The following is a 27643-nucleotide window of genomic DNA, read 5'->3' as shown; positions in this document are numbered from 1 at the left end:
AGAGATGTTAAATAAAAATACATAGTCAATAATTTTGTTCCTTTTTAAAGATAATAATAATGGAAATAACGGGGTAAAATTACAATACTTTCAAAAAAAGTGCTCTTTACTAAAAATCTGAAAACATGTACAACAAAAAAGTATTATGTTTGCCATGATAAATTTTAGTGTAATTTATTCACTTTGATTATAAATTTACTAATTGAATTTAATTTTAAATATATTAACTTTTTGTTTAAAAAAAAGGGGGCTTCAAGGCTGAAATTTTAGGCATTTCTTACTGCTTTGCTTTGGCACATCTGAGATGCAGGCTGTCAATGCTCTAGAGCAGAAGCAGCGGAAGAAAAATTGTAGGGTTTTCTGGACAGACCATCTCCATTCTGTTATACAGATAATACAGTGAGAATTTTCAGTACAGAGGATTAAAAAAAAGGAGAAAAATAGTCCACATTCCCTGAAAATAATTTTTTTGTGTGTGAGGAAGATCAGCCCTATGCCAACATCTGCCAATCCTCCTCTTTTTTTGCTGAGGAAGACTGGCTCTGGGCTAACATCCACGCCCATCTTCCTCCACTTTATATGGGACGCCACCACACCATGGCTTGCCAAGTGATGCGTCAGTGCACGCCCGGGATCCGAACCGGGACCACCAGGCGGTGGCCCTCTGAAAATAACTTTTGCCATCTATCAACTTTCACCTTCTAAGGCAATGTACACTTTGTTCTTGCGTTTGAGACTTCTGCCCCACTGCTTGCCCTCAGCTTATAGGCATGATGAGTTAATGTTCCAAACAGTCTTATTTTAAAATCTTTTCATTATGTATTTTTAAAGTCATTGAGATGACACAGAGACAATAAAAACAACATAACAATATAGCAATGCTCTAAAGGTTTTGCCCATTATTTCTCAAAGCACGTTCTAAATTATAAGAGGGACTATAAAAACAATTGTTAAAGCAAAGTATCTGTAATAGCCCCTCATCACCTATAGCGTGACTGAGTCAGGGCAGTAGATCCTGCCCGGAGATGGAAACTGAAACAAAACCCAGGCTTAGTCTGTACACATTTCACCTCAGTCTCCTGTCAGTCTGTGTGAAACTCATATTCCTAGAGTACTTTTGATACATCCACAGTTCTTAGAAGGAATGAATCATCATCATTGAATCAATGAACAGAAGGAGAAACAGGTTAGAAATAGGAGAGAAGACCAGAGTCCAGAGTAGACCACATGTCTCCCAGCAAATCCCCCAACACCCTCAGAGCTGCATTCTGACTTTCATAGGCCCTGGGTACTTTTGCCTTCATGGGCCTTTTCTTTCACAAAAAAAAAATATTAAAGGGACTGGCCCGGTGGCACAGTGGTTAAGTTCACGTGCTCCGCTTCGGCAGCCCAGGGTTTGTAGGTTTGGAACCCAGGCGGGCACAGACCTACTCAATGCTCATCAAGCCATGCTGTGGCGGCATCCCACATACAAAATGGAGGAAGACTGGCACAGACGTTAGCTCAGCGACAACCTTCCTCAGCAAAAAGAAGAGGAACGGCAACAGATGTTAGCTCAGGGCCAATCTTCCTCACCAAAATAAATAAATAAATAAATAAAAATCATACTTTATGACTGTGCTCGTGTAAAGATGAATATATTAATATTATATATTAAAATCTTTTATTTGACCTAAAAGTTCAGTTCATTATATTTTTCCTATTTTAAAAGAAATTAAAACATTTTCATGGGCCCCTCAAAGGAGTGTGGGCCCTGGGCATGTGCCTAATGGAGAAGTCAGCTGAGCCTACACTGAGCAAGGTGGAATGTTGACAACAGCTGACAAGGTTATCCTGCCCCCCCTTAAGCCAGAAGGCTCCTAGTCATCAGGTCACATGTAAGCCACACTCTCTCCCAGGGTGCTGGCAGCTCCATTTTTCCACTGGAGAGGCATAAGTTCTTCATTATACCAAAAGGGAAATTAAATATTTCCAATAGCTTAATGTCCCATATTAACAGTAGAAGACATGCACCTGTTACTGAAATAATGGGGCTTTACACAGATTAAATAAAAATGAAAAGATAAGGAAACACATTTGTCAATTTGCTACAAACTTGTGATTTAATAAAAATGTTTCTGAACTAAAACTATAAGTTACCACAGTGTCACATACCCCCTGATCATTCAACATACTGTTAATTGATGATGGTAGTAATGACAAATAGTTCTGGAAAAAATCAGGGCTTTTTCTTTCTATTTTGTTTGCTATTGCCCAACTGTTAATATATAAGCTTTGAGTAACATGGCCCTTTCCATGAAAAGAGCACTGAAATCATGGTCACAAGAACAGGGGTAAATTCTGGCTCACCCACTTCCTAAATTGTGAACTTATTCATTGAACCTCTCTTTCCACATCTGGAAAATGAGAATAATGCCTGCAACCTATCTCAGCTCTTTGTTAGGAGGATCAAATTATAAAATACTGGTGAGAGCACTGGGAAATTTTTAAGTGCTACATGAGTGTAAAGTATTATTACATAGAAAGAGAAATGCTTATAAACCGAAAGCACTGAAGTCTTTCCACAGACATCAGCAATAAGCAATTAAGAAAAGCTAAAACAACTATCTATCTTGTTTTAAAGTACAAATTATTAATTTAAGAACCCAGTAGCAAACACTCTAACACTGTAATTTTTCAGCAAAAGACAGAGTGACCTAAAGATTTCACAGTACTTTCTCAGAGCAAGGCCTTCATAATATTTGTAAAAGCATAATGACAAACTACAGTAAAGAATCTCTTCTTCATCTCAATGGGTTGGAATTCTTGGACTCTCCCATTATTATGACTTATTAAGTCTAATCTTTACATAGGGAAGTGTTTTTTGAATACCTTTCTAAAACCATGCTGGAAAAAAAAATGTCTTCTAAGAACACAGCAATGCATTTTAAATCCACGCTCAAAATTAACTATGGTGCTAAGACTCCAAATGTTTTTTCAATCTTGAAAAATCTTTAACTTGGTTGGAGTGCTAACTGTCACTATTTTTGTGGATGGCGAACTTTCTTCCCTCTTGTTCTCTCAAATGTTGCCGTGGCCCTGAAAGCCATCCCAGGCTGCTGTTCTTCACACCCTGTTAGAATTCAAGGGTAACCTCATGCAAACATACGGTTTCAAGCACCCAGAATGAACTGATGACTCCCTCTCCATCCCAGTCCAGGCATCTCTCCACAAATCGAGGCTCTTGCCTAGAAAGCTCCACTTGGAAGTCCCACAAGCACACAGAGTCCATATCCCTCCCACATCACCCTGCTCCCCGTCTCATCCCCAACAACCCAGCCAGAAATCCAGTTACTCCAGACTTCTGTCTTTGACTCACCTCCCAAATCCACAGTGACCACGTCCTCCAGATCCACCCTCCTGTGAACCACCCACAACTCTATTCCCTTTGCTACTGCTTTGCTTCAAGGACCACTTGCCCAACATTAATGCAAGGGCTGCGAATTGATCTCTGGGCCTGTATCCAATTCATCCCCCACACTAAGACAAGAATGGCTCCAAAGCACACATCTGATGATGTAATTTTCCTGCTGAAAATCCTTAAAAACTCGCCCCATAACCTTCAAGATCAAGTTCAAACTCCCTAGCTAGCACAATATAGCCTTTCATGATTTTCATGCTACTTATCTCCAAAGGCTAAGCTTAGGTCCCCATGCACAACAGGCCATTTCACACCTCCGTGCCCTTGAACATGCTGTTCTCTCTGCCTGGACTGCTGTCCTCACTCCACTTTCTGCTTTTCTCTTCTTTGCTGTTGTCTTCTTTCTTTTATTTTCTGCTACCTCCAATTCATTTTTCAAAATGTAACTCGGTCTCTGGAAATCCTTCTGGAATCCCTCTGGAAATCCTCAAATTCAGCCAGTCTGATTAATTTGACCCTTGTCCAGGCCCCTAATGCCTCTGGGCAGACCTTGGGTATCGTCCCCACTCGCCATGTCTTACTGTACTGTAATTACCTGTAGGCCTCCTCTACCAGATGCCAAGCTCCTTTCGGGTAGCTTAGGCTGTCTTGTATGACTTGAGTTACTGGCACATCAATGCATTCCATTAATGTCACTTAATGAATAAATGAATGCCTGCAGGAATGAATGAACTGCTTTCAGGGAAAAAACAAGATCAAACTTCAACTGAAATAAAAACCTCATCCACTTGGGTTCTTAGACTTCATGAATTAACGATAAGTTATTTAGCAGCTGGTCTAAAGTTTATCTTAATTTAACAAACCCCTTCCTCTAAAGATGTGCCAATTAACAGCATATGGCTACGAGAACAACATTTAAGATCTATGAGAACAAACTATTTTCGAGCACCCTAAAGAACTCCAGAAGCACCTATTTACATAGAAATAATTGAAAATCACTCTGATAGCTTCAATAACTTGGGTCCCCTAAGACTTATACCAGACAACAATTTGTTTGCCTAGTTGGAGTTAAAATATGTACTTGAAAGTAATAAAAGTACATTTATTTTAAAATATTCTATAATTCAGATGGGCCTCCCCTCCCCCACCCTGCAATTAGTAGGAATTAGTGAAGTTTCCCCATACTTTTAGCTACAAATAGCACACCCAGGAAGCCAAGGTTCACCTATAATCTCTTAATTAGACACATCCCTCATAATGCTGCCCACCATCCTTCAAAGGAATGTTGACAGCCTGTCAGCCACAGAGGACAGCTCTGAGTTCCACACCTAGAATCATATGGATTTCCTATGAAAATTGCTTCAGCAGCAGCAGTTAGTCAATTTAATAACCTTATTAAACACTTTAATGACTTCTAGGGCCTAATGACTATATCTAGTATGAAGGAAGAAGCCAGGCAGAGCAGAATTAAAAATTTAAACTAACTGATCCCTACTGTTCTCCATGTGAATACAGGCTTCTGAAGAAAGAGAGACTGCTAGACTCTTTTAAAATTTAATTCCTGTATTCTCTTATAATAATCAGTCTTTGATTTCAACGTATCCTGTTTTCCTCCCCACCCCCACCCTGGGTTCACCCTTTATCCATTCATCCATCTACCTTGTCTTTTCTTCCTTAGCCCTGATATGAGATGAAATTAACAATAAAAATAACTGTATTGTACAGGGCACTGACATGTGCCAGGCACTGTGATAAGCGTTTTACACTTTTTCTTTTCATCTTTACCACAATCCTAAGAGGTCAGTAATATCATCCCATTTTACAGATAAGAAAAATAAGGCTTCTAAAGCTTAAGCAATGGGCCCAAAGTCAAATGGCCACTAGGCTGAGCTAGATTTCAAACTCAGGTTTGCCTTGCTGCAAAGTGTGTGCTCTCAAACATGTTCTATCTAGCGGTTCTTTTAGCAATAATAAATTTCAGGTAATTTTCAATTTTACTGTAACTGCATTATTTTGGAGGGGAAAAAGTTATCTTCTTTGCTATTAGCTAAAAATATCAAACAACATGTTCTTCTGAAACTGCCCCACTAGCCTCTCGAAGGCTTTGTATTTTATATTTATATTTCTAGCACTGGGCACAGTATTAGCACATAGAAAGTGCTCATGAAATGTTTGAAAATTAATTAACCAATTGATTACAAAGAAGATTCAAAAATAAAGGATGTATAGGCTCTGTATGCTTAAAATTATAAGATGCTGTTGAAAGAAATTTAAGAAACTATACTTCTCTGTATATGTCTATATATGTCTATACTGTGTTCATGCATTGGAAGACTCAACATAGTAAAGTGATAAATTCTCCCCAAGTTGATCTATAGGTTTAATGCAATTCCCATAAAAATCCCAGCAAGATATTTTGAAGACATAGATGAGCTTATTCTAAAATTCACATGGAAAGGGAAAGACCCTAGAATAGCCAAAACAATTTTGAAAAAGAATAAAGTGTAAAGAATCCCTCTTCCTGATGTCAAGGCTTACTATATAGCTATAGTAATCAAGATAGTGTGGTACTGGTGGAGGCACACAGATCAATGCCACAGAAAACCCAGAAATAGACCTATACAAACATGCCCAAATTATTTTTAACAAATGTATAAAAACAATTCAACAGAGGAGGTACAGTCTTTTCAACAAGTGGTTCTGGAGCAATTGGAGATCCACGGGCCAAAAGATGAACTTTGACCTAAACTTGCACCTTATATAAAAACTAACTCAAAATGGATCATAGATTTAAATGTAAACATAAAACCATAAAACTTTTAGAAAAAATATAGGAGAAAATCTTTGGGATCTAGGACTAGACGAACAGTTCTTAGACTTGACACCAAAAGGACAATCCATGTAAGAAAAAAGTGATAAACTGGACCTCACTAAAACTAAAAACCTTTGTTCTGCAAAAAGCCCTGTGAAGAGGTTGAAAAAACAAATTATAGACTGGAAGAAAATATTTGCAAATCACTCATCCTTCAAAGGACTTGTATCTAGAATATATAACGCATTCTCAAAGCTCAACATTTTAAAAACCCAAAGAATTCAAATAGAAAATAGGCAAAACACATGAAGAGACATTTCACCAAGGAGGACATTCAGATGGCAGGCGAACACCTGAGAAGATGTTCAGCATGATTAGCCATTAGGGAAACGCAAATTAACACCACACTGTTGCATCACTACACATCCATCACTGGTTCTAGTGCTATTATCACTATTTTTTATTCTAGCCATTTTGATAGATGTATTTTTTTAATTTCCACTATAGTTTAGCTTTAATCTCTATAGTTCAGTAAACATAACTGTGTGCTAATTATTAAAATATTTACTCAGATTACAGTAAGTAGAGACAAAAGCTAATAAAGCAGAATCTCTAGGTGTTAGTGAGTATTAATTTTCTAAAGCCTTGATGAGAATTTTCTATCACAAAAATGAAAACTTGTTTCATTTTGTGCTCACTTTCTCAGGACATTTTTTTTCCCTATTCTAAAGTAGTGTTTTACATATTTATGTATTTAAACTGGAGAGTCATTCATTCATTCAATTAAAATATATTGAGCACCAACTCTGCTAGGCAATGTTCTAGACAGCTATTGATTGCAGAATTTAACCAGAATCTTGTTCACTAGGGTTCTATTCAGCACTCCCACATAACAGTCTCAAAACTAAATTTAGCCTGTTTAACACACTACATTCTTTACAAATAACAAGCTTGAAAAGCAGAAGGAATCCATCAAGTAACCTTCCTTTATTTCCTAATAATAGTTATGACAAATAACCTAAAAGACATACTACAAGTGATGTTACTTGCCACTTTCTAGCTTAGAGTGTGTTTAAATACCATGCTCTGGCATTTTTAACTATGATTTGTGTGTGTGTGTGTGTGTGTGTGTGTTTGTGTGTGAGGAAGACTGGCTCTGAGCTAACATCCATTGCCAATCCTCCTCTTTTTGCTGAGGAGGATTAGCCCTGAGCTAACACCTATGCCAATCTTTCTTTATTTTGTACGTAGGATGCTGCCACAGCATGGCTTGATGAGCGGTGCATAGGTCTGCACCCGGGATCCAAACCTGTGAACCCCAGGCTGCCGAAGCAGAGCACACGAACTTAACCACTATGCCACCAGGCCAGCCCCTCAACTGATGATTTTTAAGAAAGCTTTTCTTCAGGATAGATAACTGTGGATGAGATTCAACTAGACCCACTTTTTACATGACTTATAATAGTTCATGATGTCACAAGTTTCTTTCCACAAGTAGCGTCTAAAATTAAGGAGAGTTACATTTTTGCATCTCATAATACATTAGGAAATGCAGTGGAAAAAACTCATCTTTTGCAACAAGAAATAATTGCCAACCCGTGTCAAACTACGCTAAAAGGACACAATCAGCAAAATCCAGAATGTGAAAACCTCTACAGGACAAAAGATGCAGTTTCTTCAACAAATAAATTGCAAAAGGAGAAAAGGCAGAATAAGAGACTTTAAGCAATATATTAACAAAATGCAATGTGTGGTCCTTATTTGGATCACCCTTAGAACAACCAAATATATAATTTTTTTTTCAATATAATCAGGGAAACTTGAACATTGATGGTATGAAGGAATTAATGTTAATTATTTAAGGTGTGATAGTGTGGTTTGTTTCCAAGAAGTGTCATTTGTTAGAAATGCATACTGAAATATTTAATGATGAAATTACACAACGTCTAGAATTTGTTTCAAAATAATTCACTATGTGGTAGCAGGAGGAAATGGGTGCGGGTAGGGAGATAGCTTGGTCATGAATTAATAATGTGTTAAATTTTGAACCCTTAGGTACATACTGGTTCTTTATATTATTCTCTCTTCTTTGTGTATGTTTAAATTTTCATAATAAAAAGTTAAAACCAGAGAAAGTAAAAGAAAAGAAGGGAGGAAGGAAGGGAGGGAGGGAGGTCATCTCCAGCAGACTGCTTTATGAAAGGGACAGATACAGCACTTGAAAGTGAAAGTAAATCAGAGACATGGATGTGAAAATGTTAACCATTTGTTCAACATGTACTGATAGCATTAACATAATGATATCCTAAGATTTATCTACCTTTAAAAAAATAAGATTTTTTTCATTATTATAAAAATAAAACACATGCGGTTAAAGAAAGAGAGAGAGAGACAAAATTTCAAATACAGAGGAGTACACTACGAAAATAAAGTCCGCCTCCTACTGGACTCCCAGTTTCTTGTCCATCTATCCAGGACTTTTATATATATTTTATATATATAATTGGCATATATATATAATTTTTAACACAAATGGGAACATGCTATAAATGCTGTTTTGTACCTTGCTTTATTCACTGTACAATCTTTTAGAAATCTTTATATGTGAGCATATATATTTCAATGTTATTTGTTTTAAAACAAACTGTTTATTTCAGAATAGTTTTCAACATACAGAAAAATTGTGAAGACAGCAGAGAATTTCCACAGGTCCCATACCCGGTTTCCCCTATTATTACATCGGATCACATAGGCAGGGAGGGAAGGAGGAAGGAAGAACAACAAATTTAGTTTTGGGGAGCGGGAAAGTGTTTTGTCTTGTCTTGTCACTTCCCTTCAAAGTCCCTAACACCATAGGACACCAGGTGGAAGCCTTGCTTATGGGATATTCCCTAATGATATTCATTGGTTCCAGCCTAGTCAGTTTCTAATCAGTTTCCCAACATTAAAACCATGCTTTCCTAGAGCAAGCCCAAAATGCTACCATCAGTTGGCATAAGCATATCTTGAACATGTAAGTGGTAAGCTTAGAGCCAACACATTCAAAAATAGCAGCACATCCCTCCCATTGCTCTCTGTAGGGACCTGTCTCCTCCCTCCCTTGGTGGCAGGGTCCTCCTGGTGCCTAGAACTCTCGAGGGCCCACGTGGGTCTGCTCTGCTCAGGGTATCCCCTGCCACTAGAGCTGATGGTTTACTGTCACTAAGGTGTCAATAATTGGTAGTTGCTGTTACATCCAGTATGAAGTACATACATTTTGAAGGAGAAAAAAAACCTTATCCTAAAGGTACATGTCTCCAAAGGCAGAATTCAGCCATCATGGTCTAGGGGAGCAAGGGAAATATACAACACCCCCGCCCGACACACATACACACACGCGCGCGCGCGCGAGGTTTTAGCCCACTCTTCCAGTCACATCACATAGGTAGGACCGTCCCATTTACACCAAGTGAGCCCTGGGCAGAGGAACAAACCCCGTGCCTTGGAAGCGAGAGAATCTAGAATACTGGATTGAAACAGACTATCTGACAGGAGAAAACTGCTTATTCATACATCACAGAAGATGAGCTCAGTGCGGCTGGAGGCAAGGGTCTTTAGTAATGTAGAAAAATCAAATCGCTCGTGCTGGACATTAGAATACAAAAAGAACAAAAACGCCTGACTCCACAAAAGACACTGTCTGAAACATGTTTCCTGTCACAGCCACCTGCCTTTTCATTAGGATTCTCGGTTCTGTCTCATTAAACAGAAGAGTTGATTCAGTTGGGTCCATCTAATTATTCTTATTAAAATATGTAACCATAATATTTTAATTGTAAATTAAAGTTGCATGCATGAATGAATCTGAATTCATTTTAATTTTACAATGGCCCAATGCCAAGGCCTTTTTATGGGGAAGATCCATCAGCTCGGATACTGCTCTCCTGGGAATTCCAAACAATGTGCAAATGGAACATGTTTAACTAACAAGGGAGACTCTTACTCCCTGTTCTCCTCTCTCTAGATTTATTACAGTAATAAAGCTATTTTAACAAGAGAGACTGCATTTGTTTCCTCACCCTCCAAATCTTTAAAAAAAAAGATTTACCAAACTTCTGGGCTGGCACTACCAGTTAGATGGAACCGAGATGTCACTCCTGGGTCATCTGAATCCTGAACAAGGATGGTCCATAGGTCTCAATTCACATGCCAACCTCATGATTAATTCGTAATGTCTGCTCTGGGCGCCAAGTGGAAAGTGCTTACAACACACACACTGCCCCTTTGGTCTAGATTCTAGAACAACCAGTGATATTGCATTCAGCCCTTACATATGCAGTTCAGTGGGACCTGAAATATTTTCCACTAAACAACAACCAGCCACTAGGATATTTAAAAGCTCAACCGAAACCACCTCCACTTCTGACTGGCGTTGACTACAGGGTGCTGTTGGGGTAGGCAGTGAGATAAAAATACCTTTTATAATTGAGGCTTTAGGAAAACCTCTTCTTGACTTCTAAGCTGAGGCCTGAAGGATAAGGAGGAGTTAGCCAAGCAACGTGGTGTGAAGGCTGGGGGAAGAGAGATTATTCCAGGCAGTGGGAAAACCATCTGTGAAAGCCCAGGGGCCCAGAGCCCATAGAGCATTCAAGTCTCAGGAATAAGCTCCAAAATAAGGAATGAGAAGTGCACTAGGGTGGAGGGAAGGGCAGAAGATGAGCCTGGAGAAAGAAGCAGGGTCAGATCATACAGGGCCTCAGAAACCACGTTTTCGACTTTGTTCTAAGAGCAATGTGTTAGAAGCCAGGAGGTCATTCTGGCCACATGCAGAAAATGGACTGATATGTGATGAACATTAGTTTATTACAGTACATCCAGAATCTAGCCTTGCTATGCTTATTTCTTGCTGACAGAGTAAAGTAAATTTCTGAACATTATACCTCTATCTCCTCATAGTATTTTCTTCCTTTTCAGTTGAAGGACTTTCCAGTTTAAAATTCCTTAATGTTGTAATATTATTATATATTTATTTATTTTTTGCTAAGGAAGATTCACCTTGAGCTAACATCTGTTGCCAATCCTCCTCTTTTTGTATGTGAGCCACCACCACAGCATGGTTGCTAATAGACAAGTGGTGTAGGTCCACGCCTGGGAACCAAACCCAGGCCGCCGAAGCGGAGTGCACCAAACTTAACCACTAGGCCACGGGGGCTGGCCCATATATGGTTATTTATAATAAACGACTTTCACAAGGTCAATAAAATGCTTTCTTTATATAGTTCGTTAAAATTTGTGTCTAGTTTTTATTAATTGAAATGAGTTTATAATAAAAATCAAGTGATTAAACCAATCAAGGGAAAAAAAAAAAGCTTCTTTTAATTAAAAAAAAGTCTTTGCTGCTTTCACTGGTAGTTATTCCTCTCAAGAGAACAACTTTTAAAATATACCTTTGAAATTGTGCCAGCAATTGGCATGACCCTGCTCCCTTGGCACAGCCTGCCTGGTGGTCAGACTCATGCAGGTGTGTAGTGAAGAATTCACCTTACCCAAAGGGAGGTCTGGCCTCTGCCCTCAGCTGCAGCCCCTGCAATGTCCTGCCTGACAGGAGTATCTTTTTGCCCAGGCTTTGGCCACTGGACTTTCTTAATGTGAATATGATGGCGGCTTAGGGCCACACTACATCAGTTGTGACCTCTGGAGGAACTGGAGACTAAAGTTATTAACCCAATCCCAGGAGGAATGGAGACTCAAGGTCAGCCACACAGGCAGTGTGGGACTGAGCCCCAGTAAAAACTCTGGACACCAAAGGCTCAGGCAAGCTCTCTTGTGCGTACTGTCACACATTGATGCCGGGAGGGTAAGGCCACCCACTCCATAAGGAGAGTACCACCAGAAGCTCCGCATTTGGACCACTCCCAACTCTGCCCTATGTGTCTCTTCCTTTGGCTGGTTCTAATTGGTATCCTTTCCCTGTAATAAACTGTAACTGTGAGTATAATAGTTCTCAGTGAGTTGTGAGTCTTTCTTGTGAATTATCAAAACTGAGGATGGTTTTGGGAAACCCCGAACTTGTAATTGGTGTCAGAAGTGAGGGCAATTGTGGGGGCTTGCAGTTTGGCCAACTTCACAGAGAAAGTATTTCCTGAAGCAAGCAGCTTGGTCCCAATACAGGGACAGGGAAAAAGTATACCTGGTCTTGGTATTGTGTGGGGTTATCTCTGTGGAGGGAAGTTAGGGGGACTGACTGGAAAGGGACACAGGGTACCTTCTGGGGTGCTAGAAACATCTATACCTTGATCCAAGTGGTGGTTACACAGGTATACATAGTGAAAATATACTGAGCTGTACACAAAGATTAAGGTTCTTAATGCATTTTATAATACATTGGCTATGTTATATTCAATTTTAAAAAGTTAAAAAACAAACAAACCAAAACATTCCACTTGAAAATGGGGGAGCCCAGCTTGGAATTAAAGGGTGGAAGTGGGCTGGACTACTGAGGAGAACCCGAACCCAAAGACAGGGCTGAAAGAAGGGATGTGAGATCTAGCAAAGAAGTTTCTGGATGGATTCTCTGAAATGAATTGTTTTAGTGCTTTAAACTTGGGCTGGGTGAAGTAAGGTTCGTGTGTCCGTGTGACTGTGTCTGTGTATGCCCGTGTGTGTGCATACTCCCTACAAAGGCCCGTGTGCTGCTGTTCAGTTTCATTAGGCTCACTTAGCGAGGATGTGTGTGGTACAACAACAGGCAGAGCAGGACAAACAGGTACTTCCAAGGGAGGGCCACTCAGCAAAGGTTTGGTGTGGTGGTTGTCCTACCGTCCTCCCAGTCAGATGCAAGCTCAGGAAGCTGGGATTGGAGGCCAGGGAGGCCAGGATGGGTTCAGGAAGGGACAGTCTTCCCTGACTGTGTGCAACCAAGCCAAGAGATCCAAGAGGCAACAAGCAGGGCAAAACTGAAACTAATGGCAGACAGTTCCCCTGGGTTGTTACCAAAGGTGGGGACTTCAGATATGAGGCAACAGAGGAAAAAACCAAGAAGGCAGGCCAGAGGGAGACTGTTCAAAGCAAAGGGTGGGAGGCAGAATCTGGGAGAATCCTGAGTCATGGAAAAAACTAGTTTTATAAGCAGTGGGTGGGAGTGAGCTGAGAGACAGCTCAGTCATTGGAACCAAAGAATGAGGGCCAAGTGCTGGGGAATGGGGGCATGGGGGCAGTAGGGGCAGCAGGGCGGGTGTTTCCTGAGCCCTCCTCTAGGATGCCCTGCAGTATCTTGAATGGCCACCACAGATTTATGGTTAGTGAGTGAAGAACTAATCTGCAGTGAGTCAGAATGCATGGATTATTTATTTTTGGATTTGTGATGACATACCTCTTTCTGTTGTTCTGGAAACATCTTCAGCACAGGACACGATCAATCTGAAAAATAAGATACCAACACTTGGTGATCTGGAACCTCCATACTGAAACAGATATGCCTCTAATGGCCTCCCACCCAAATTCCCCAAGAGAGCCCACCCACCTACAGTCTCTGAAAGGTGAACCTCTGCTCCTCCCTCCCTCCTGTCCACTAATGACCCGACCAAGGTGAACATCAGTCCTCACCAGGGACCGGAGTTTGGGACATGGCAAGTCCAGGGCAGTTAGATGATGACAGGTCCTCAAACTGGAAGGACAGGTAGAGTTAGGCTGGGATTGGAGCCTTGGTGAATCAGAGGAGGCTGGAGATGTGGGGGAGCAAAGAGGCCATGAAGGGTGGCATGGGATGCTAGTTGACAGTGAGATGAAGAGAATGGAAAAGATGGCCAAAGGGATCTACCACTGAGAACAGCCCTGATGGTTTTACCAACAACCCCAACTTTCAAGGAACAGGTCATTCCTGTGACGTTTAAACTAATCCAGAGTTCAGAGATGAGGTGGTGTGGCCTCAAGAGGCATGAAGGTTGGGCTGGCCTGGTGGCGTAGTGGTTAAGTTCACGAGCTCCGCTTCAGCGGCCCAGGGTTCGGGGGTTCGGATCCCGGGCAGAGACCAATGCACCGTTTATCAAGCTATGCTGTGGTGGCATCCCATATAAAGTAGAGGACGATGGGCACGGATGTTATCCCAGAGACAATCTTTCTCAGCAAAAAGAGGAGGATTGGCAACGGATGTTAGCTCAGGGCTAATCTTCCTCACAAAAATAAATATTAAAAAAAAAAAAGAGGGATGAAGGTCAAGACCCTGATTCTGACCTTCCAGTCAGAGCAGTCAGCCTGTCAGTTGATTCCAGGCCCTGCATGTCCCTGGGGTTGTCTATTGTTCTTTAAACTCCCATTTATTACAGAAGCTTTCTGGAGTTGACACCTGCTCCCTGACAAAAAAGATTAAAATCCCCTGACCATATGCCGGCATATGCACTCCTACAACCGAAAAGTAGCCTATGGCTGCGTGGTCACTACTATTTGCCTTTATTTTGATAATATAAGTCTGACCCCATTTTCCAGATAATTCATTATCATCCAAAAATATCTCCTGAGTCTCTACTAACATCCTTGGCATTGTAGGGAATACAAGGAAGCAAGAACACTAGCTCTGGCCTCCAGTCCTACATGGTGTTGGGGAGGAGAAAACCCACCACAGGCAGAGGAAAGAAGTCCCACAGGAGGCGAGTGAACCACACCAGGAGCAGCAGGCGGGTTTCCAAGGGGAAAGAAGTTCCTTTCACCTGGGGTAGGCAGCAGACCCACAGAGAACAGGGGAATTTCAATGTTCACGAAAAGAGGAGGAACAGATGGCATGCATAGAGGACAGAAAAAAGCGTGATGGAGAGTCAAGAGATGGTGACCAAGCCAGATCAGCTGAGGGAAAGGGTTCATGGAGGGTGGAATGCATTGAATTGTTGCCAAAAAGATATGTCCACATCCTAATCTCTGGAACCTGTGAACGTGATCTTACTTGGAAAAAGGTCTTTGCATGTAGATGGGCCCTGAATCCAATGACAAGTGTCCTCATAAGAGACAGAAGAGGAGAAAACACACACACACACAGAAGAGAAGGCCATGTGAAGACAGAGGCAGAGACTGGAGTGATGCAGCCATAAGCCAAGGACACTTGGAGCCACCAGTAGCTGGAAAAGACAAGAAAGGATTCTCCCCTAGAGCTTTCAGAGGGAGCACAGTCCTGCCGGGACCTTGATTGTAGATTTCTGGCCTCCAGAATTGTGAGAGAATAAATTTCTGTTATTTTAAGCCACCAAGTTTGTAGTAATTTCTTATGGCAGCCACAAGAAGCTAAGACAGAGAGGGTCTGTGGGGATTTGATTGGAAAGATAGTCTGGGGTCATAATTGGGGAGGGGGGAATTCATTCATTCGTGCATTCACTCAGTAAATATTTATGGAGCTCCCACGATGTGCCATGAGCTGGACTAGGAATGGGACATGCAGTGGAGTGTAGAGCAGTCTCAGGGCTTGTGAGATGACTTCATAATTATAATGTGGAAATGATATGAAAGGAAACAACACCCTGTTATACGAATGGAGAGACTAAATCAGGGGGAGGGAGAGGGGAAGAGTGTCGCCAGGGAAGGCTTTACTGAAAAAGTGGCACTTAAGCTGATGCCTAAAGGATGGTGTAATTTAGCCAGGAATGCAAAAAGAAAAAGACATTGTAAGCAGAGGGACTGGCATGTGCAAAGGGGCGGAGGCTAGAAGGAGGAGCAGATCAAGAATTCAGTTATTGAAGGGATTCCGGCATCCAATGAAAGCTGGACCGTGGGTTGCATCCATCTCAGGCTCTGACCATGTTTCCTACCTACACACACCATGCTGCTCCACACAGCTGAAACACTGATCAGGCGGGTCGTCTGCCCTCATAACTTCACCCCTTCCAGATCTCCCTGCAAACTCCTGCTCCTCCTCCTTGATTCTGCTCAGAAATCACTTCCCCTCTCCTGCCCCAGCTCTCTGCCCCATAACACAGCACAGTGTGTTGTATGGTCCCCTGTTAACATTAACCTCATTTGCATCATAATATTTGTATATTCTCTGTCTCCCCTAATTGATTGAATTTCTCCAACACAGCATATCTGTGTTTCCTTGTGTAATTAAACTTCACAACCATCCTGTGAGGGAGATTTGAGTGTCCTCACTTTATAGGTAAGAAAACAGAAGGTCAGAGGGATTAAGTTGCCTAAGGTCACACAGCGAGTGAGAGAGCTCAGGTCCAGTTTCAACTCAAGCCAGTGTGCTTCCCAATCCTATTCTTTCCACTGCCCGAGGCTGCCTCCATGACTGTGTGATATGAACAAAGAGTTCAAAGTTTGGGTCTTTATTCTCCCCAAAGGGCTAGAGCTTTTCCCACTCAGGCAGAAGGACTTGGCAATTCTAATAGGGTGTTGGCTACCTGAGATGCTACAGACCAAGTCAAACCATGAAAGTAGGAAACTGAAAAGTTTAAACCAGTTCCAAGACATCCCAGAGAACCACATGGTAAACCTTTAATATTTTAAATTGGTATAGTGGAATGGGGGGAGGGGACACTTTCATTTTTTACTCCACACACTTCCATATTGTTTGAATTTTTCCAGTTAACACAAATTAATTGTATACTTTTTGAAGTAACAATTGTTTAAAACAAATTAAACACCAAAATTCTATCAGAAGAAATACTGACTCTAACATAAATTACAGAAGATTTTTATGTCATGTAAAATAAATAGCAGATTCAAATGTATGAAGAGACTCTATTTTTATAACACAATAAAAAATGTTATTTGGTACTAGACCTTGCCATGGCATTTACTAATGGAGATGAGGAAATTAAATGATAGCACAATAGTATGGTTTGAGATAAAAGGTCACTTGTCTATAATTTAGCAAACCAAAGCTGCTAATCAGAAATTGCCCCCTAAAAAAACTACACCCTCCTGGTGGGTTAATAATATGTTAGATTTGTTGAGATTTCCAAATTCCCCAGACTAGCCCATGTGTCTGTCATAATAATGTACACAGAGAATTCTTGCCTCACTGAAAGACTTTTATGCCAACAAGTATGGAAATCTGCCTCCAGGTGACCATCAACAAGGCTGTCTTTGGAGCATTTTATCTCCCCACCACTGGGGAACCACAACATACCTGGATGGTCACCCACTGAGATCTACTCTCCTTCCCACTCACCTTCCTCCCAAGAATTATTAAATCTCACCACCCTTCCAAACAACACGGATGACTTCTCAAACCTGTTGTTAAGGTTAGAGTTGGGTACACACAGATGACAGTTATACAGGTTGTCCCCCTACTGGGAAACTACAAAGACTCATCTGAGAGACTCAGCAGGTGTCTTCACAACTCTATCACCACCTTGAGAGTATGATTTGCTAGAACCAGAAACTTATGGAGAAAAGTGCCTCTATTTTCCACCTTGGCATATTTCTTCTATAAAATACAAAATGTCTGTGAAACTAAGATAGAATTCTACAGAGAAGAGGTCGGCAAATTTTTTCTGTAAAGGGCCAGATAGTAAATATTTGAGGCTTTGCAGGCCCTACAGTCTCTGCTGCAACAACTCAAGTCTGCAATTTGTAGCGATAAAGCACCCACAGATGATCAGTAATTGAAGGGACATGGCTAGGTTCCAGTAAAACTTTACCTACAAAAACAGGTGGCAGTAGTTTGCAGACCCCTGCTATGGAGCAATCAAGTATTGCACTTTCAATTCTATACCTTAATAAGCCCCTTTCTTAGATCAACAGGAAAAAACCTGTGCGATGCTAAGCTCGATCTGTACACCTCTGGGTGGTCTCCTCTCTGACAAGCAAACAACTGACCAAGGGTTTACAGACTATATATGTGGGTGGGGCGAGAAAGGATTACATACTTTTCCCAATGGTGAAATAAGGAATAAATATGGTTTATATCATTCTTTGAAATGGAAATGGGGGGGGGTGAGATTTAAGTAGCATAGTTTTGGGTTTTCCTACCATCTCGTGTCAAAGGCTGATTAACCCAACAAATTTGTTAATCATTAAATGAGATTTGAATTTACATCAAAGCCACAAGGACATCCTAAACTGAATGAAACTGGTTTTATTGAAAATCTATACAGTTATTGACCAATTGTGACAATATACTTTTTTTTTTTTTTTGCTGAGGAAGATTTCCCCTAAGCTAACACCTGTTGCCAGTCTTCCCCATTTTTGCTGGAGGATGATTCACCCTGAGCTAACATAGGTGCCAATCTTCCTCTGTTTTGTATGTGGGTCACCACCACAGCATGGCCGCCGCCGAGTGGTGTAGGTCTGTGCCCAGGAACCAAACCTGGGCCGCCAAAGCAGACTGCACCGAACTTAACCACTAGGCCCCGGGGCTGGCCCCAACAATATGCAATTTTATAAACCAAATGGACATGTTTTTCTGTATTTCCAACACAGAAGCCAAGAGAAATCTCACATGCTCCTAGAAGAAAGTGTAGGTAGATTCATAACTAACCCCACAGAGGGTAGGGCCTTTCTTTGAGTAAGGAGAGATGAGCGTATTTTTATAAGGAAACAACTTTTATATCTTTCTTTTCTTTGCTGTGTTAGGAGTAGTCAACCCTCGAACAAAATACACTTAATCTCTTCTCCCTACTAGAGATGTAGCCAGGTTCCAAGAGCTGGGGGCTTGAGGCTGGGGACAGGCCTACAAGCTGGGTGGGTGGAGGAAGTAAACAAGTAAACAAGATACCATCTTTCTGTTTCTCTCCATGTCTCACCATCTTGCTTTGACACTGCTTCCTCCAATGCATTTTCACCGTAGTCTTAGAGCCATCAGGAGAATATATTACCTTTTTAATGTTGAAGAGACTCCACTCTGGGAAAACTGTGCTTAGGGAAAGGCATCAGTCACCCAGCTCCTTTCCTATCACAATTCTGCCTCCACAGAGGGCTATATTGTAAGCAAGTTAGACAAAAGCCTTGGTACTGAGGGAAAAAGGATGTGAGGTAGGAACCCCAGTGAGCACTTGAGAGGGCCCAACTGAGGGGCTGGCTGAATAGCCTGGGTCAGTCTCAGAGGTATCTAAGAAGGTGGGAGGAGAGGGGTGGCTGCTTCCAGGGGCACCCAGGAGCTGTGTTGATTTGAGGTTCTCAAAAGCTTATCGCCTCCCCTTTAAGAGGAGAATCTCCTCCCACCTGCACCAAGTCTTATAGCTGTGGCTCCTCCAGTGTGCACAGAGGAGGACGCTGTGTTCTGTCCACCCCTGTGTCTCAACAGCTCCTTGCCTAGCAGGGGAAAGGCTGGTCATGCCAGGGAGTTTATGCTGTGGCTGTCGTGCTGCGCTGTGAAATGCCTTAGGGCACTGAAGGCCCCAAAGAGTCCTCTGGGACACCCAGAGGAACTGGTCCCAGTACTATGGTTAGTAAATATCTCCCGACCCTCATGTAAACATAAAAACAATAGAAAAAATTTTGAGAAAATAGTGATAGATATGACCACATGAAAATTTAAACTTGCTGTGTGTTTCAAAATGGATTTAAAGACAAATGTCATATAATAATATTTAGAATATATATGACAAAACATTAATATTTCTTAATTTATGACAAGTTCTTACACATCTGTACCAAAGAATATTCCTGTAGAAAAGTGAGCAAAGGTTATCAATAATCAACTCATAAAACAAAAACAAAAAAGGTCAAACTCAACAACAAAAAACCAAATAACCTGATTTAAAAATGGGCAAAGAAATTGAATAGACATTTCTCCAAAGATCATATACAGGGGCTGGCCCCGTGGCACAGCGGTTAAGTGTGCATGCTCCGCTGCTGGCAGCCCGGGTTCGGATCCCAGGCGCGCATTGAGGCACCGCTTGTCAGGCCATGCTGTGGCGGAGTCCCATATAAACTGGAGGAAGATGGGCACAGATGTTAGCCCAGGGCTAGTCTCTCTCTGCAAAAAAAAGAGGAAGATTGGCATGGATGTTAGCTCAGGGTTGATCTTCCTCGCAAAAAAAAAAAAAAAAGATCATATACAAATGGCCAACAAGTATATGAACAGATGCTCAATATCACTAATTATTAAGGAAATGCAAATCAAAACCACATTGAGTTATTGCCTCATGGCTACAACTAAAAAAACAGAAAACAAATATCGGTGAGGATACAGAGAAACTGGAACCCCTGTGCCGGTGGGAATGTAAAATGGTGCAGCTGCTGTGGAAAACAGTATGGAGTTTCCTCAAAAATCAAAAATAGAACTATTGTATGATCCAGTAATCCCACTTCTGGGTATATATCCAAAAGAATTGAAAGCAGGATCTCAGAGAGATATTTGTACATCCATGTTCATAGCAGCATTATTCACAATAGCCAAGAGATAGAAGCAACCCAACTGTCTATCAACAGATGAATGAATAAGCAAAATGTGGTATGTATCTACAAAGGAATATTACTCAGCCTTAAAAACAAAGGAATTTCTGACACATGCTACAACATGGATGAACCTTGAGGACATTATGTTAAGTGAAGTAATCCAGTCACAAAAGACAAATACTTGATGATTTCACTTACTCACATGACGTTTCTAAGGTAGTCAAACTCATAGAAACAGAAAGAATAGTGGTTGCCAGGGGCTAAGTGGAAGGGGAGATAGAGAGTTCTTGTTTAATGGGTATAGAGTTTCAGTTTTGCCAGATGAAAAAGATCTGGAGATCTGTTACGCAACAATGTGAATACATTTAACACTATTGAACTGTACACTTAAAATGGGCAAATGGTAAATTTTATGTTTCTTACCACAATTAAAAATAAAAATTTGAAAAAAGATCAATAATCTATTTAAAATGTTTAACCTTGCTATAAACAGAAGTGCAAATAAAAATAAAATACCATATTTTAGTCTATTAAGCTAGAATTTTTCTTTAATGATAATATCCACTGCTGGCAAGAATCATGAGGAATGGACTGAATGCTGCTGGTAGGAATGTGAGCAATGTCAATATTTCTGAAAGACAGTTCGTCTATATGTTTCAAAAGCATTTTAAATTGCTTCTGTTCCTTGACTCAATCATTCCATATTTGGGAAATCAACTTAATTAGTCAGACGTGTGCAAAAAATTTTTGTATGAAAGAATGTTCACAATGCAGTTTTTTTTTTAATCAAATAAAATGGAAACCTAAATTTCCATAATTAGTAGATTAAAAAAATGAATTATGGGGGCCGGCCCGGTGGCGCAAGCGGTTAAGTGCACATGCTCCGCTGCAGCGGCCCAGGGTTCCCCAATTCGGATCCCGGGCACGCACCGACGCAATGGCTTGTCAAGCCATTCTGTGGCGGTGTCCCATATAAAGTGGAGGAAGATGGGCACAGATGTTAGCCCAGGGCCAGTCTTCCTCAGCAAACGAGGAGGATTGGCAGATGTTAGCTCAGGGCCAATCTTCCTCACAAAAAAAAAAAAAAATGAATTATGGTAGAGCTGCATAATAGACCTCCTTATAGCCATTGCAAATTATGTTACTGAAGAATATTAAATGATAGGGACTGTTCAAGAAGTATTAAGTGATTTTTTTGTGTGTGTTTTTATTTCTTTACTTATTTATTTAAGAACTGGAGCCTACATATGACAAGTTAACAGGGGTCATTTCTGAGTGGTGGGATTCTGGCTGGTTTTATTCCTTCTTTTCTGTATTTTTCCAAAAGTTTACAAGGCATTTGTTAAAGTCAGAAACCCATATATTTTTAAAAAGAAAGTAAAACAATGTACTCAATTACTTTTATTATTCTCCCCTCCAAACAAAACAACAGCTAAGTCAATTTCACTGTCTGTGTTTATTTCATTTCCTCCCATGATGTTCAGCAATTTTCCTATTTAAAAAATCACTGACTTCTTACCCTCATCTCATAAAGATATGCCATCAGCGAGATTATTTTAAATTCAAAGTTTACTTTAGTGCCAGTTTTTCTCATACCTGCTCTCGGTACTACTTAAGTCCTTTGCACTGCATTGGGCAGGTCTGCAGGGGGACCATGGCCCTCCCAAATCTCCTCTAGGAGAAAGCTCCCCGCCACGGTCCTGCTGGAGGGCAGCTCTGCAGGTAGCCCCGCTTGGTATCACCTGGGGCGGGGGGCGGCGGGGGCGGGGGTTGCTCCTCAGACAGAGGTGACAGCATCAGTGATGGGCATCTGACTTCAGGGAAGCCAATCCACAGGTTAGTCAGGTGCCTAAGGTACAGCACAGTGTGTAAAGATGGAAGGGCTGGGCCCTGGCTCCCTCCGCGTATTTGGACTAGGAAACACCCCCAAGACTTGGCAGTTCTCTGGGACCTGGGGCTAGGGAATGATCAAAGAGAAAGGGGAGGTATAATGATGTCACAGCTGGAGTTCTGAGGGACCAGAGCTTATACTTAAAATAAGCCATGATGTAGATAAAAGATCCTGAGAGATTTAAAGAAACTGGCCACCAGAATTATAGGAGCTGGTTTCAGCTGCTGAAGTCTGCAGGGCTGCCTGGAGCCTTTTTTTTTTTTTTTTTTTTTTTTTACTATTTAGACTCTTTTTTTATTGCAGTAACATTTATAACATTATATAAATTTCAGGTGTACATCATTATATTTCGATTTCTGTGTAGATTACATCATGTTCACCACCCAAAGACTAATTACAATCCACCACCATACACATGTGCCTAATCACTCTTTACGCCCTCCTCTCTCCCCTCTTCCCCTCCCATAACCACCAATCCAATCTGTCTCTATGTGTTTGTTTGTTGTTGTTTTTATCTTCTACTTATGAGTGAGATCATATGCTATTTGACTTTCTCCCTCTGACTTATTTCACTTAGCATAATACCCTCAAGGTCCATCCATGTTGTCACAAGTGGCAAGACTTCATCCTTTTTTATCGCTGAGTAGTTTTCCATTGTGTATATATACCACATTTTCTTTATCCATTCATCCCTTGATGGGCACCTAGGTTGCTTTCAAGTCTTGGCTATTGTGAATAATGCTGCAAGGAACATAGGGGTGCATATATCTTTACACCATGCACCACTTTACTCAAGGTAGCTTGAGGGAGATCCCAACTTGGGCAATCAAAAGAGCTCAACCAAAAAGAAAAAAAAAGAGCTGCACCAAACCATGAAAACTGGACTGAAGTAGGGCAGCCATGCACTTTTGAGGGGGGCCAGCAGAGTGTGCAGAACCATCTGTAAACCAGGCCCAAGCTGTTCTTCCTCAGTCTGATCTTAGGACTTATAAAAGGCAAACCAAAATGGAAAAACAAGGAGAAATCTGAAATTCAGTTAAAGTTGGAGACACAAAGTTACCATTTAAGTTTTTCCATCATTTATCACAAAAGAAAAAAACATATTGAAGAGGATAAGATTTCTATTTAAAGTGTATTAGCAATCTAAAAAAATACTAGTTCATAGTACATAAAACAATGAAACCACTAACTTACTAATCTCTGCAACATGTGGGTTCCATTTATGGTCATGAATATGATGCTAGGCCAAATTTAGAGTTTAAAATCCAGGAACAAGAAAAAAATATAGAGAATTTTAACCTCACAACTATTTTGGTGGCATTTAGGAAAAGTGCTACCTTAGACTTAGAGATGCTATGGACACACAGGCATGTGCATGTTGGACCTGCCCTCTACCTCCCTTCATGCACACACTAAGGAGAGACACCGGGGGATAGCAAAACATGACTAGAATAAACAGAATTGAAGGAAAAAACCTATAAAAAGCAGATGTAGGAGAGAGGAGCTGACCACTGGAGCAGGCACACAGGTAATACTGGATTTCCTAACTTGTGACATCCTCTCTCTGCAAAACAACCCTAACCTCCCAGATCAAATCCAAAAATATTTTGCGCACTTCCCCAAAGGTCTCCTTCCCTTTTTATGCTACTAAGGTTCTCTTAGCCAGTGATGCATCTGGGCTACTCCTTTCCCTCTTTTAGAAAAGCAGATAAATCTCAGAAGTTGGGGGAAGGGTATTAGTAATTTAAGTATTAGTGTAAATTAGTCCAATCAGATTGCATTCCTGTTAACCAAGAGCTATCTAGTTTCAGCTACTCACTTCCTGCCCTTCCCCCTCCCCCACCACTACACACAGTTTTCTTCCAATCCAAGAGCATGGAATATCTTTCCATTTTGTGTTGCCTTCAATTTCTTTCAGCAATGTTTTACAGTTTTCAGTGTACAGATCTTTCACCTCTTTGGTTAAGTTTACTCTTAGGTATTTTATTCTTTTTGTTGCAATTGTAAAAGGGATTGTATTCTTAATTTCTCTTTCTGCTGCATCGTTCTTAGTGTATAGAAGCGCAACTGATTTTTGTATGTTGATTTTGTATCCTGCAACTTTACCTTATTCATTTATAATTTCTAAAAGTTTTTTGGTGGATTCTTTAGGGTTTTCTATATATAAAATCATGTCATCTGCAAACAGTGACAGTTTCACTTCTTCCTTTCCAATTTGGATCCCTTTTATTTCTTTTTCTTGCCTGATTCCTCTGGCTAGGACTTCCAATACTATGTTGAATAGGAGTGGTGAAAGGGGACATCCTTGTCTGATTCCTGTTCTTAGAGGGACAGCTTTCAATTTTTCACCACTGAGGATGATATTAGCTGTGGGTTTGTCACATATGGCATTTATTACATTTATTACTTTCATTCTATACCCATTCTATTCAGAGTTTTTACCATAAATGGATGCTGTATCTTGTCAAATGCTTTCTCTGCATCTATTGAGATGATCATGTGATTTTTATTCTTCATTTTATTAACGTGGTGTATCACGTTGATTGATTTGCAGATGTTGAACCATCCCTGCATCCCTGGAATAAATCCCACCTGATCACGCTGTATGATCTTTTTAATGCATTGTTGTATGCAATTTACTAGTATTTTGTTGAGGATTTTTGTATCGATGTTCATCAGTGACATTAGCCTGTAACTTTCTTTTTTTGTGTTGTCCTTGTCTGGTTTTGGTATCAGGCTAATGCTGGCTTCATAGAATGAGTTAGGAAGCTTTCCCTCCTCTTCAATTTTTTGGAAGAGTTTGATAGAGATAGGTATTAAGTCTTCTTTGAATGGTAGAATTCACCAGGGAAGCTGTCTGGTCCTAAACTTTTCTTTTTGGGGAGGTTTTTGATTACTGTTTCGATCTCCTTACTGGTGATTGGTCTATTCAAATTCTCTATTTCTTCTTGATTCAATTTTGGAAGGTTTTATGATTCTAAGAATTTATCCATTTCTTCTACACTATCCAATTTGTTGGCATATAGCTATTCGTAGTATTCTCTTATAATCTTTTGTACTCCTGAAGTGTCCAATGTAATTTCTCATCTTCCATTTCTGATTTTACTTATTTGAGCCTTCTCTCTTTTTTTGTTGGTGAGTCTAGCTAAAGTTTTGTCAATTTTGTTTATCTTTTCAAAGAACCAGCTCTTGGTTTCATTAATTTTTTCTATTTGTTTTTTAGTCTCTATTTCATTTATTTCTGCTCTGATTTTTATTATTTCCCTCCTTTTACTGATTTTAGGCTTTGTTTGTTCTTCTTTTTCCAGTTCCTTTAGGTGCACTGTTGGATTATTTGAGATTTTTCTTGTTGTTGAAATGGGCCTGCATTGCTATAAATTTTCCTCTTAGAACTGCTTTTGCTGTATCCCATAAATTCTGGCATGTTGTATTTTCATTTTCATTTGTCTCCAGGTATTTTTTTATTTCTCCTTTGATTTCTTAATTGACCCAATCGTTGTTCAGTAGCATTTTGTTTAATCTCCACATATTTGTGGCTTTTCTGGTTTTCTTCCTATAGTTGATTTCTAATTTCACACTGTTGTGGTCAGAAAAGATGCTTGGTATTATTTCAATTTTCTTAAACTTATGGAGACTTGTTTTGCGGCCTAATATGTGATCAACCCTGGAGAATGTTCCATGTGCATTTGAAAAGAATGTATATTCTTCGGTTTTTGGATGGAATGTTCTGTATATACCTACTAAGTCCATCAGTTCTAGTGTGTTGTTTAAGGCCTATGTTTCCTTATTGATCTTCTGTTTGGATGATCTATCCACTGGTATAAGTGGAGTGTTAAAGTCTCCTACTATTATTGTGTTACTGTCTATGTCTCCTTTTATGTCTGTTAATAACTGCTTTATATATTACGTGCTCCTACATTGGGTGCATAAATATTTACGAGTGTTATATCCTCTTGTTGGATTGTTCCCGTGATCATTATGCCGTGCCCTTCTTTGTCTCTTTATTACGGTCTTCATTTTAAGTCTATTTTGTCTGATATGAGTATTGCTACTCCAGCTTTCTGTCCATTGCCATTTGCATGGAGTATCTTTTTCCATCCCTTCACTTTCAGTTTGTGAGTATCTTCAGGTCTGAATTGTGTCTCTTGTATGCAGCATACATATGGGTCTTGTTTTTTTATCCAATCAGCCACCCTATGCCTTTCAATTGGAGCATTTAGTCCAGTGACATTTAAAGTAGCTATTGATAAGTATGTACTTACTGACTTTTTTTACTTTTTTTCTTGGTGTTTTAGCTGTTCTTCTCTGTTCCTTTCTTCTTCTCTTGCTCTCTTCCCTTGTGGTTTGATAGCTTTCTTTAGTATTATGCTTGGGTTACTTTCTCTTAGTTTTTTGTGTATTTATTATAGGTTTCTGGTTTGTGATTACCATGAGGTTCATATATAGTAACCTACGTATATAGCAATCTATATTAAGTTGATGGTCTCTTTAGCTTGACCGCTATCTGAAAGCTCTACTCTTTTACTCCTCTCTTCCCACATTTTATGTTTTTGATATCATATCTAACCTCTTTTTTGTGTGTTTGTACCCATTACGCTCTTATCATGGAAATAGATAATTTTTCCTATTTGTGGTCTTCTCTTTCCCCCTTCAATAAGTCCCTTTAGCATTTCTTGTAGGACTGGTTTCTTGGTGATAAACTCCTTTAATTCTTGCTTCTCCTGGAAACTCTTTATCTCCCCTTCCATTCTGAATGATAACCTTGCTGGGTAGAGTATTCTTGACTGTAGGTTTTTCCTTTTAGTACTTTAAATATATCATGCCACTCTCTTCTAGCCTGTAAGGTTTCTGCTGAGAAGTCAGCCAAAAGCCTTATGGGGTTTCCTTTGTATGTAACTTGTTGTCTTTCTCTTGTGGCTTTTAGGATTCTCTGTTTATCTTTAATTCTGGACATTTTAATTATGATGTGTCTTGGTGTGGGCCTCTTTGGGTTTATCTTGTTTGGTGCTCTCTGTGCTTCCTGTATGTGGATGTCTGTTTCCTTTCTTAGGTGAGGGAAGTTTTCAGCTATTCCTTCTTCAAATAGATTCTCTGCCCCTTTGTCTCTTTCTTCTCCTTCTGGGACACCTATAACACGGATGTTAGTGCGCCTGATATTGTCCCAGAGGTCCCTTAGACTGTCCTTATGCTTTTTAACTTTTTTTTTTTATCTGTTCAGCTTGGGTGATTTCCT

General features: G+C 40.3%; 1 protein-coding gene across 5 annotated transcripts in view; it reads right to left on the bottom strand.

The window, feature by feature from the left end:
• The window catches only part of SNX10 (sorting nexin 10), a 74705-nt gene that overhangs the window by 13968 nt on the left and 33094 nt on the right, over positions 1-27643 (bottom strand). For 4 of the 5 annotated variants that reach the window (XM_058527466.1, XM_058527472.1, XM_058527486.1 and 1 more), the window contains exon 2: positions 13564-13610. In XM_058527466.1, coding sequence (XP_058383449.1) covers positions 13564-13587 — 24 coding nt within the window. In that variant the 5' untranslated portion in view covers positions 13588-13610. Of the gene's footprint in view, positions 1-281; positions 362-13563; positions 13611-27643 lie in introns of those variants that run through there. The other variant, XM_058527490.1, reaches the window with a different exon arrangement.

Source organism: Diceros bicornis, chromosome 3 (genome assembly GCF_020826845.1).
Source record: "Diceros bicornis minor isolate mBicDic1 chromosome 3, mDicBic1.mat.cur, whole genome shotgun sequence".
Classification (NCBI taxonomy): Eukaryota; Metazoa; Chordata; class Mammalia; order Perissodactyla; family Rhinocerotidae; genus Diceros; species Diceros bicornis.
The sequence above is the reverse complement of the archived record's forward strand: the minus strand, read 5'-3'. Positions and strand labels throughout refer to the sequence as shown.